Genomic DNA, 13078 nt, shown 5'->3' on the forward strand with positions numbered 1-13078 from the left:
CTCAGGGGACAAGTATGGGCACTCTTAGGGGGACAGGTATGGTTGCTCCTCAGGGGACAAGTATGGGCGCCTCTTAGGGGACAAGTATGGGCACTCCTCAAGAGACAAGTATGGGCGCCTCTGAGGGGACAATTGAACATCCCCTTAGTAGGACACATCGTTCAGCAAGGTCCACTCACCTCCTGTGCTTGGATATAAAGTCCACCAGTTCATCCTCTGTGTAGGGTTTCTCTGGGATGGTGACTGGCTCATCCATAAATGGCTCATAGAAATCCACCTCATTCACCTTCAGAGTCAGAGTCTTTGCCACCTGACAAGAGAATCACATTGCCCTAAATTGCCTCATTCGCGCGACTGTGCCCCAAGTGTCCACAACCCTGATAACCTCTTATACTGCATCGTCATATACAGTACCCCAACCCAGTCTCCCATACCTGCTGCCATCTGCCCTCACCCAGCCTCCCGTGTCTGTCACCATCTGCCCTCACCTAGCCTCCCATACCTGCCACCATCTACCCTCACCCAACCTCCCACACAGCATCGCCATCTACCCTCAACTAGTCTCCCGTTTGTGCTACCATCTACCCTCACCTAGCCTCCTGTGCCTGCCACCATCTACCCTCACCCAGCCTCCCACACAGCGTCACCATCTACCCTCATCTGGCCTCCTGTACCTGCCATCATCTACCCTCATCCAGCCTCCTGTAGCTGCTGCCATCTACCATCACCCAGCCCGACGTACTGTACCTGCCACCATCTATCCTTATCCAACCACCCATACCTGACACATCTAGTGTATGTTGACCCAGCCTCCCTTATATGCCACCTTCTACCCTCAAGCAGCCTCCTGTACCTGCCGCCATCTGAATTAATCCAGCCTCCCATACCTGCTACTGCTACCATGTAACCTTTTCCAGTCTCCTGTACCTGCCACCCTCTACCCTTAGGCAGCCTCCTGTACCTGTCGCCATCTGAACTCATCCAGCCTCCCATACCTGCCATTACTGTATGTACCCTATTCCAGCTTCCTGTACATGCCGCCATCTAAACTAATCCAGCATCCTGTACCTGCCCCCATATACCCTCCTCCAGCCTGCTGTACCTGCCTCCTACCCTCATCCAGCCTCCTGTACCTGCCGCCACCTACCCTCATGCAGCCTCCCATACCTGCCACCATGTACCCTCATCCAGCTGCTCGTACCTGCTGCCACCATCTACCCTCATCAAGCCTCCCGTAACTGCGGCCATCTACCTTCATCCAGCCTTCTGTACCTGCCGCCATCTACCCTCATCCAGCCTTCTGTACCTGCCGCCATTTACCCTCATGCCGTCTCCTGTACCTGACGCCATCTACCCTCATCCAGCCTCCTGTACCTGCCACCATCTACCCTCATCCAGCCTCCTGTACCTGCCGCCATATGCCCTCATCCAGCCTCCTGTACCTGCCACTATGTACCCTCATCCAGCCTCCTGTACCAGCCACCATCTACGCTCATCCATCCTCCTGTACCTGTCGCCATCAACCCTAATCCAGCCTCCTGTACTTGCCGCCATCTACCCTCATCCGGCCTCCTGTACCTGCCACCATTTCCCTCATCCAGCCTCCTGTACCTGCCACCATTTCCCTCATCCCGCCTCCTGTACCTGCCGCCATTTACCCTTATATGGTCTTCTGTACCTGCTGCCATGTACCCTCCTCCAGCTGCCCGTACTTGCTACCATCTACCCTCATCCGGCCTCCTGTACCTGCCACCATCTACCCTCATCCAGCCTCATGTACCTGCCGCCATCTACCCTCATCCAGCCTCCTGTATCTGCTACCATCTAAACTCATCCAGCCTCCAGTACCTGCCACCATCTACCCTCATCCAGCCTCCTGTACCTGCCACCATCTACCCTCATCCAGCCTCCTGTACCTGCCACCATCTACCCTCAACCAGCCTCCTGTACCTGCCACCATCTACTCTCATCTGGCCTCCTGCACCTGCCACCATCTACCCTCATCCGGCCTCCTGTACCTGCCATCATCTACCCTCAACCAGCTTTCTGTACCTGCCGCCATTTACCCTCATCTGGTCTCCTGTACCTGCTGCCTTGTACCCTCCTCCAGCTGCCCGTACCTGTCACCATCTACCCTCATCCAGCCTCCTGTACCTGCCGCCATCTACTCTCATTCAGCCTCCTGTACACGCCATCATCTACCCTCATCCAGCCTCCTGTACCTGCCACCATGTACCCTCATCCAGCCTCCTGTACCTGCCACCATCTACCCTCATCCAGCCTCCTGTACCTGCCACCAAATACCCTTATCCAGCCTCCTGTACCTGCCATCGTCTACCCTCATCCAGCCTCCTGTACCTGCCACCATATACTCTCATCCAGCCTCCAGTACCTGCCACCATATATCCTCATCCAGCCTCCCATACTGCCCCCATATACCTTCATCCAGCCTCCTGTACCTGCCACCATGTACCCTCATCTAGCCTCCTGTACCTGCCGCCATTTACCCTCATCTGCTCTCCTGTACCTGCCGCCATCTACCCTCATCCGGCCTCCTGTACCTGCCGCCATCTACCCTCATCCAGCCTCCTGTACCTGCCGCCATCTACCCTCATCCAGCCTCCTGTACCTGCCACCATCTACCCTCATCCAGCCTCCTGTACCTGCCGCCATCTACACTCATCCAGCCTCCAGTACCTGCCACCATCTACCCTCATCCAGCCTCCTGTACCTGCCACCATCTACCCTCATCCAGCCTCCTGTACCTGCCACCATCTACTCTCATCTGGCCTCCTGCACCTGCCACCATCTACCCTCATCCGGCCTCCTGTACCTGTCATCATCTACCCTCAACCAGCCTCCTGTACCTGCCGCCATTTACCCTCATCTGGTCTCCTGTACCTGCCGCCATCTACCCTCATCCAGCCTCCCATACCTGCCACCATCTACCCTCATCAAGCCTCCCATACCTGCCGCCATGTACCCTCATCCGGCCTCCTGTACCTGCCGCCATCTACCCTCATCCAGCCTCCTGTACCTGCCACCATGTACCCTCATCCAGCCTCCTGTACCTGCCTCCATCTACCCTCATCCATCCTCCTGTATCTGCCACCATCTACCCTCATCCAGCCTCCCATACATGCCACCATCTACCCTCATCCAGCCTCCTGTACCTGCCACCATCTACCCTCATCCAGCCTCCTGTACCTGCCACCATGTACCCTCATCCAGCCTCCTGTACCTGCCACCATCTACCCTCATCCAGCCTCCTGTACCTGCCACCAAATACCCTTATCCAGCCTCCTGTACCTGCCATCGTCTACCCTCATCCAGCCTCCTGTACCTGCCACCATATACCCTCATCCAGCCTCCAGTACCTGCCACCATATATCCTCATCCAGCCTCCCATACTGCCCCCATATACCTTCATCCAGCCTCCTGTACCTGCCACCATGTACCCTCATCTAGCCTCCTGTACCTGCCGCCATTTACCATCATCTGCTCTCCTGTACCTGCCGCCATCTACCCTCATCTGGCCTCCTGTACCTGCCGCCATCTACCCTCATCCAGCCTCCTGTACCTGCCGCCATCTACCCTCATCCAGCCTCCTGTACCTGCCACCATCTACCCTCATCCAGCCTCCTGTACCTGCCGCCATCTACCCTCATCCAGCCTCCTGTACCTGCCACCATCTACCCTCATCCAGCCTCCTGTACCTGCCACCATCTACTCTCATCTGGCCTCCTGCACCTGCCACCATCTACCCTCATCCGGCCTCCTGTACCTGCAATCATCTACCCTCAACCAGCCACCTGTACCTGCCGCCATTTACCCTCATCTGGTCTCCTGTACCTGCCGCCATCTACCCTCATCCAGCCTCCCATACCTGCCACCATATACCCTCATCCAGCCTCCCATACCTGCCTCCATCTACCCTCATCTGGTCTTCTGTACCTGCTGCCATGTACCCTCCTCCAGCTGCCAGTACTTGCTACCATCTACCCTCGTCCGGCCTCCAGAACCTGCCACCATCTACCCTCATCTAGCCTCCTGTACCTGCCACCATCTACCCTCATCCGGCCTCCTGTACCTGCCATCATCTACCCTCATCCGGCCTCCTGTACCTGCCACCATGTACCCTCATCCAGCCTCCTGTACCTGCCGCCATTTACCCTCATCTGGTCTCCTGTACCTGCTGCCATGTACCCCACTCCAGCTGCCCGTACCTGCCACCCTTCTACCCTCATCCGGCCTCCAGTACCTGCCACCATCTACCCTCATCCAGCCTCCTGTACCTGCCACCATCTACTCTCATCTGGCCTCCTGCACCTGCCACCATCTACCCTCATCCGGCCTCCTGTACCTGCCATCATCTACCCTCAACCAGCTTCCTGTACCTGCCGCCATTTACCCTCATCTGGTCTCCTGTACCTGCTGCCTTGTACCCTCCTCCAGCTGCCCGTACCTGTCACCATCTACCCTCATCCAGCCTCCTGTACCTGCCGCCATCTACTCTCATCCAGCCTCCTGTACACGCCATTATCTACCCTCATCTAGCCTCCTGTACCTGCCACCATGTACCCTCATCCAGCCTCCTGTACCTGCCACCATCTACCCTCATCCAGCCTCCTGTAACTGCCACCAAATACCCTTATCCAGCCTCCTATACCTGCCATCGTCTACCCTCATCCAGCCTCCTGTACCTGCCACCATATACCCTCATCCAGCCTCCAGTACCTGCCACCATATATCCTCATCCAGCCTCCCATACTGCCCCCATATACCTTCATCCAGCCTCCTGTACCTGCCACCATGTACCCTCATCTAGCCTCCTGTACCTGCCGCCATTTACCATCATCTGCTCTCCTGTACCTGCCGCCATCTACCCTCATCTGGCCTCCTGTACCTGCCGCCATCTACCCTCATCCAGCCTCCTGTACCTGCCGCCATCTACCCTCATCCAGCCTCCTGTACCTGCCACCATCTACCCTCATCCAGCCTCCTGTACCTGCCGCCATCTACCCTCATCCAGCCTCCTGTACCTGCCACCATCTACCCTCATCCAGCCTCCTGTACCTGCCACCATCTACTCTCATCTGGCCTCCTGCACCTGCCGCCATCTACCCTCATCCAGCCTCCCATACCTGCCACCATCTACCCTCATCCAGCCTCCCATACCTGCCTCCATCTACCCTCATCTGGTCTTCTGTACCTGCTGCCATGTACCCTCCTCCAGCTGCCAGTACTTGCTACCATCTACCCTCGTCCGGCCTCCAGTACCTGCCACCATCTACCCTCATCTAGCCTCCTGTACCTGCCACCATCTACCCTCATCCGGCCTCCTGTACCTGCCATCATCTACCCTCATCCAGCCTCCTGTACCTGCCACCATGTACCCTCATCCAGCCTCCTGTACCTGCCGCCATTTACCCTCATCTGGTCTCCTGTACCTGCCGCCATGTACCCTCATCCAGCCTCCTGTACCTGCCACCATCTACCCTCATCCAGCCTCCTGTACCTGCCACCATCTACCCTCATCCAGCCTCCTGTACCTGCCACCATCTACCCGCATCCAGCCTCCTGTACCTGCCACAATCTACCCTCATCTGGCCTCCTGTACCTGCCACAATCTACCCTCATCTGGCCTCCTGTACCTGCCACCATCTACCCTCATCCAGCCTCCTGTACCTGCCGCCATCTACCCTCATCCAGCCTCCTGTACCTGCCACAATCTACCCTCATCTGGCCTCCTGTACCTGCCACCATCTACCCTCATCCGGCCTCCTGTACCTGCCATCATCTACCCTCATCCGGCCTCCTGTACCTGCCACCATGTACCCTCATCCAGCCTTCTGTACCTGCCACCATTTACCCTCATCTGGTCTCCTGTACCTGCTGCCATCTACCCTCATCCAGCCTCCTGTACCTGCCACCATCTACCCTCATCCAGCCTCTTGTACCACGGGATGAGATGCGCGAGGTGCTGTATGCTATGTGGTCAGTAGAGGGCGCAGCAGGGTAATCAGAGTGGGTACCACAGGATGAGATGCGCCAGATGCTGTGTGCAGTGTTGTCAGTAGAGGGCGCAGCAGGGGAAATCAGGTTGGGTACCACGGGATGAGATGCGCGAGGTGCTGTATGCAGTGTGGTCAGTAGAGGGCGCAGCAGGGTAATCAGATTGGGTACCACGGGATGAGATGCGCGAGGTGCTGTATGCAGTGTGGTCAGTAGAGGGCGCAGCAGGGGAATCAGATTGGGTACCACGGGATGAGATGCGCCAGATGCTGTATGCAGTGTGGTCAGTAGAGGGCGCTACAGGGGAATCAGATTGGGTACCACAGGATGAGATGCGCGAGGTGCTGTATGCAGTGTGGTCAGTAGAGGGCGCAGCAGGGGAATCAGATTGGGTACCACGGGATGAGATGCGCCAGATGCTGTATGCAGTGTGGTCAGTAGAGGGCGCTACAGGGGAATCAGATTGGGTACCACAGGATGAGATGCGCGAGGTGCTGTATGCAGTGTGGTCAGTAGAGGGCGCAGCAGGGTAATCAGATTGGATACCACGGGATGAGATGCGCGAGGTGCTGTATGCAGTGTAGTCAGTAGAGGGCGCAGCAGGGGAATCAGATTGGGTACCACAGAATGAGATGCGCGAGGTGCTGTGTGCAGTGTGGTCAGTAGAGGGCGCAGCAGGGGAATCAGATTGGGTAACACAGGATGAGATGCGCGAGGTGCTGTATGCAGTGTGGTCAGTAGAGGGCGCTACAGGGGAATCAGATTGGGTACCACGGGATGAGATGCGCGAGGTGCTGTATGCAGTGTGGTCAGTAGAGGGCGCAGCAGGGGAATCAGATTGGGTACCACAGGATGAGATGCGCGAGGTGCTGTGTGCAGTGTGGTCAGTAGAGGGCGCAGCAGGGGAATCAGATTGGGTACCACGGGATGAGATGCGCGAGGTGCTGTGTGCAGTGTGGTCAGTAGAGGGCGCAGCAGGGGAATCAGATTGGGTACCACGGGATGAGATGCGCGAGGTGCTGTATGCAGTGTGGTCAGTAGAGGGCGCAGCAGGGGAATCAGATTGGGTACCACGGGATGAGATGCGCGAGGTGCTGTATGCAGTGTGGTCAGTAGAGCGTACTGCAGGGGAATCAGATTGGGTACCACGGGATGAGATGCGCGAGGTGCTGTATGCAGTGTGGTCAGTAGAGGGCGCAGCAGGGGAATCAGATTGGGTACCACGGGATGAGATGCGCGAGGTGCTGTATGCAGTGTGGTCAGTAGAGGGCGCAGCAGGGGAATCAGATTGGGTACCACAGAATGAGATGCGCCAGATGCTGTATGCAGTGTGGTCAGTAGAGCGCACTGCAGGGGAATCAGATTGGGTACCACGGGATGAGATGCGCGAGGTGCTGTATGCAGTGTGGTCAGTAGAGGGCGCAGCAGGGGAATCAGATTGGGTACCACAGGATGAGATGCGCGAGGTGCTGTATGCATTGTGGTCAGTAGAGGGCACTGCAGGGGAATCAGATTGGGTACCACAGAATGAGATGCGCGAGGTGCTGTATGCAGTGTGGTCAGTAGAGGGCGCAGCAGGGGAATCAGATTGGGTACCACAGAATGAGATGCGCCAGATGCTGTATGCATAGTGGTCAGTAGAGGGCACTGCAGGGGAATCAGATTGGGTACCACGGGATGAGATGCGTGAGGTGCTGTATGCAGTGTAGTCAGTAGAGGGCGCAGCAGGGGAATCAGATTGGGTACCACAGGATGAAATGCGCGAGGTGCTGTATGCAGTGTAGTCAGTAGAGGGCGCAGCAGGGGAACCAGATTGGGTACCACAGGATGAGATGCGCGAGGTGCTGTATGCAGTGTAGTCAGTAGAGGGCGCAGCAGGGGAACCAGATTGGGTACCACAGGATGAGATGCGCGAGGTGCTGTATGCAGTGTGGTCAGTAGAGGGCGCAGCAGGGGAATCAGATTGGGTACCACAGAATGAAATGCGAGAGGTGCTGTATGCATTGTGGTCAGTAGAGGGCGCTACAGGGGAATCAGATTGGGTACCACGGGATGAGATGCGCGAGGTACTGTATGCAGTGTGGTCAGTAGAGGGCGCAGCAGGGGAATCAGATTGGGTACCACAGGATGAGATGCGCGAGGTGCTGTATGCAGTGTGGTCAGTAGAGGGCACTGCAGGGGAATCAGATTGGGTACTACAGGATGAAATGCGAGAGGTGCTGTATGCATTGTGGTCAGTAGAGGGCGCTACAGGGGAATCAGATTGGGTACCACGGGATGAGATGCGCGAGGTACTGTATGCAGTGTGGTCAGTAGAGGGCGCAGTAGGGGAATCAGATTGGGTACCACAGGATGAGATGCGCCAGATGCTGTATGCAGTGTGGTCAGTAGAGGGCGCTACAGGGGAATCAGATTGGGTACCACGGGATGAGATGCTCCAGATGCTGTGTGCAGTGTAGTCAGTAGAGCGCACTGCAGGGGAATCAGATTGGGTAACACGGGATGAGATGCTCCAGATGCTGTGTGCAGTGTGGTCAGTAGAGCGCACTGCAGGGGAATCAGATTAGGTACCACAGGATGAGATGCGCGAGGTGCTGTATGCATTGTGGTCAGTAGAGGGCGCAGCAGGGGAATCAGATTGGGTACCACAGGATGAGATGCGCGAGGTGTTGTATGCAGTGTGGTCAGTAGAGGGCACTGCAGGGGAATCAGATTGGGTACCACAGGATAAAATGCGTGAGGTGCTGTATGCATTGTGGTCAGTAGAGGGCACTGCAGGGGAATCAGATTGTGTAACACGGGATGAGATGCGCGAGGTGCTGTATGCATTGTGGTCAGTAGAGGGCGCTACAGGGGAATCACATTGGGTAACACAGGATGAGATGCGCAAGGTGCTGTATGCAGTGTAGTCAGTAGAGGGCGCAGCAGGGTAATCAGATTGGGTAACACGGGATGAGATGCGCGAGGTGCTGTATGCATTGTGGTCAGTAGAGGGCGCTACAGGGGAATCACATTGGGTACCACAGGATGAGATGCGCGAAGTGCTGTATGCATTGTGGTCAGTAGAGGGCACTGCAGGGGAATCAGATTGGGTAACACGGGATGAGATGCGCGAGGTGCTGTATGCATTGTGGTCAGTAGAGGGCGCTACAGGGGAATCACATTGGGTACCACAGGATGAGATGCGCGAAGTGCTGTATGCAGTGTGGTCAGTAGAGGGCGCAGCAGGGGAATCAGATTGGGTAACACGGGATGAGATGCGCGAGGTGCTGTATGCATTGTGGTCAGTAGAGGGCGCAGCAGGGGAATCAGATTGGGTACCACGGGATGAGATGCGCGAGGTGCTGTATGCATTGTGGTCAGTAGAGGGCGCAGCAGGGGAATCAGATTGGGTACCACAGGATGAAATGCGCGAGGTGCTGTATGCAGTGTTGTCAGTAGAGGGCGCAGCAGGGGAATCACATTGGGTACCACAGGATGAGATGCGCGAAGTGCTGTATGCATTGTGGTCAGTAGAGGGCACTGCAGGGGAATCAGATTGGGTAACACGGGATGAGATGCGCGAGGTGCTGTATGCATTGTGGTCAGTAGAGGGCGCTACAGGGGAATCACATTGGGTACCACAGGATTAGATGCGCGAAGTGCTGTATGCAGTGTAGTCAGTAGAGGGCGCAGCAGGGTAATCAGATTGGGTACCACAGGATGAGATGCGCGAGGTGCTGTATGCATTGTGGTCAGTAGAGGGCGCAGCAGGGGAATTAGATTGGGTACCACAGGATGAGATGCGCGAGGTGCTGTATGCATTGTGGTCAGTAGAGGGCGCAGCAGGGGAATTAGATTGGGTACCACAGGATGAGATGCGCGAGGTGCTGTATGCATTGTGGTCAGTAGAGGGCGCAGCAGGGGAATTAGATTGGGTACCACAGGATGAGATGCGCGAAGTGCTGTATGCAGTGTGGTCAGTAGAGGCCGCTACAGGGGAATCAGATTGGGTACCACAGGATGAGATGTGCGAGGTACTGTATGCAGTGTGGTCAGTAGAGGGCACTGCAGGGGAATCAGATTGGGTACCACAGGATGAAATGCGCCAGATGCTGTATGCATTGTGGTCAGTAGAGGGCACTGCAGGGGAATCAGATTGGGTACCACAGGATGAGATGCGCGAGGTGCTGTGTGCAGTGTTGTCAGTAGAGGGCGCAGCAGGGGAATCAGATTGGGTACCACAGGATGAGATGCGCGAGGTGCTGTGTGCAGTGTGGTCAGTAGAGGGCACTGCAGGGTAATCAGATTGGGTAACACAGGATGAGATGCGCGAGGTGCTGTATGCTATGTGGTCAGTAGAGGGCACTGCAGGGGAATCAGATTGGGTACCACGGGATGAGATGCGCGAGGTGCTGTGTGCAGTGTGGTCAGTAGAGGGCACTGCAGGGTAATCAGATTGGGTAACACAGGATGAGATGCGCGAGGTGCTGTATGCTATGTGGTCAGTAGAGGGCACTGCAGGGGAATCAGATTGGGTACCACGGGATGAGATGCGCGAGGTGCTGTATGCAGTGTAGTCAGTAGAGGGCGCAGCAGGGTAATCACATTGGGTGCCACGGGATGAGATGCGCCAGATGCTGTGTGCAGTGTTGTCAGTAGAGGGCGCAGCAGGGGAATCAGATTGGGTACCACGGGATGAGATGAGCGAGGTGCTGTATGCAGTGTGGTCAGTAGAGGGCACTACAGGGGAATCAGATTGGGTACCACAGGATGAGATGCGCCAGATGCTGTATGCAGTGTGGTCAGTAGAGGGCGCAGCAGGGGAATCAGATTGGGTACCACAGGATGAGATGCGCGAGGTGCTGTATGCATTGTGGTCAGTAGAGGGCACTGCAGGGGAATCAGATTGGGTACCACGGGATGAGATGCGCGAGGTGCTGTATGCAGTGTGGTCAGTAGAGGGCACTGCAGGGGAATCAGATTGGGTACCACGGGATGAGATGCGCGAGGTGCTGTATGCAGTGTGGTCAGTAGAGGGCACTGCAGGGTAATCAGATTGGTACCACGGGATGAGATGTGCGAGGTGCTGTGTGCAGTGTGGTCAGTAGAGGGCGCAGCAGGGGAATCAGATTGGGTACCACAGGATGAGATGCGCGAGGTGCTGTATGCAGTGTAGTCAGTAGAGGGCGCAGCAGGGGAATCAGATTGGGTACCACGGGATGAGATGCGCGAGGTGCTGTATGCTATGTGGTCAGTAGAGGGCGCAGCAGGGGAATCAGATTGGGTACCACAGGATGAGATGCGCCAGATGCTGTATGCAGTGTGGTCAGTAGAGGGCACTACAGGGGAATCAGATTGGGTACCACAGGATGAGATGCGCCAGATGCTGTATGCAGTGTGGTCAGTAGAGGGCGCAGCAGGGGAATCAGATTGGGTACCACAGGATGAGATGCGCGAGGTACTGTATGCAGTGTGGTCAGTAGAGGGCGCAGCAGGGGAATCAGATTGGGTACCACAGGATGAGATGCGCGAGGTGCTGTGTGCAGTGTGGTCAGTAGAGGGCACTGCAGGGTAATCAGATTGGGTACCACAGGATGAGATGCGCGAGGTGCTGTGTGCAGTGTGGTCAGTAGAGGGCACTGCAGGGGAATCAGATTGGGTACCACGGGATGAGATGCGCGAGGTGCTGTATGCAGTGTAGTCAGTAGAGGGCGCAGCAGGGTAATCACATTGGGTGCCACGGGATGAGATGCGCCAGATGCTGTATGCAGTGTGGTCAGTAGAGGGCGCAGCAGGGGAATCAGATTGGGTACCACAGGATGAGATGCGCGAGGTGCTGTATGCATTGTGGTCAGTAGAGGGCACTGCAGGGGAATCAGATTGGGTACCACAGAATGAGATGCGCGAGGTGCTGTATGCAGTGTGGTCAGTAGAGGGCGCAGCAGGGGAATCAGATTGGGTACCACAGAATGAGATGCGCCAGATGCTGTATGCATTGTGGTCAGTAGAGGGCACTGCAGGGGAATCAGATTGGGTACCACGGGATGAGATGCGTGAGGTGCTGTATGCAGTGTAGTCAGTAGAGGGCGCAGCAGGGGAATCAGATTGGGTATCACAGGATGAAATGCGCGAGGTGCTGTATGCAGTGTAGTCAGTAGAGAGCGCAGCAGGGGAACCAGATTGGGTACCACAGGATGAGATGCGCGAGGTGCTGTATGCAGTGTAGTCAGTAGAGGGCGCAGCAGGGGAACCAGATTGGGTACCACAGGATGAGATGCGCGAGGTGCTGTATGCAGTGTGGTCAGTAGAGGGCGCAGCAGGGGAATCAGATTGGGTACCACAGGATGAAATGCGAGAGGTGCTGTATGCATTGTGGTCAGTAGAGGGCGCTACAGGGGAATCAGATTGGGTACCACGGGATGAGATGCGCGAGGTACTGTATGCAGTGTGGTCAGTAGAGGGCGCAGTAGGGGAATCAGATTGGGTACCACAGGATGAGATGCGCCAGATGCTGTATGCAGTGTGGTCAGTAGAGGGCGCTACAGGGGAATCAGATTGGGTACCACGGGATGAGATGCTCCAGATGCTGTGTGCAGTGTAGTCAGTAGAGCGCACTGCAGGGGAATCAGATTGGGTAACACGGGATGAGATGCTCCAGATGCTGTGTGCAGTGTGGTCAGTAGAGCGCACTGCAGGGGAATCAGATTGGGTACCACAGGATGAGATGCGCGAGGTGCTGTATGCATTGTGGTCAGTAGAGGGCGCAGCAGGGGAATCAGATTGGGTACCACAGGATGAGATGCGCGAGGTGTTGTATGCAGTGTGGTCAGTAGAGGGCACTGCAGGGGAATCAGATTGGGTACCACAGGATAAAATGCGCGAGGTGCTGTATGCATTGTGGTCAGTAGAGGGCACTGCAGGGGAATCAGATTGTGTAACACGGGATGAGATGCGCGAGGTGCTGTATGCATTGTGGTCAGTAGAGGGCGCTACAGGGGAATCACATTGGGTAACACAGGATGAGATGCGCAAGGTGCTGTATGCAGTGTAGTCAGTAGAGGGCGCAGCAGGGTAATCAGAT

General features: G+C 56.2%; 1 protein-coding gene across 1 annotated transcript in view; it reads right to left on the bottom strand.

Moving 5' to 3' along the window:
* The window catches only part of CASQ2 (calsequestrin 2), an 82837-nt gene that overhangs the window by 19069 nt on the left and 50690 nt on the right, over positions 1–13078 (bottom strand). The window contains exon 6 of the mRNA XM_083170918.1: positions 180–310. Within this exon, the coding sequence (XP_083027044.1) occupies positions 180–310 (131 nt within the window). The remainder of the gene's footprint in view (positions 1–179; positions 311–13078) is intronic.

This window comes from Crinia signifera, chromosome 2 (genome assembly GCF_055691185.1).
Source record: "Crinia signifera chromosome 2, ASM5569118v1, whole genome shotgun sequence".
Lineage (NCBI taxonomy): Eukaryota > Metazoa > Chordata > Amphibia > Anura > Myobatrachidae > Crinia > Crinia signifera.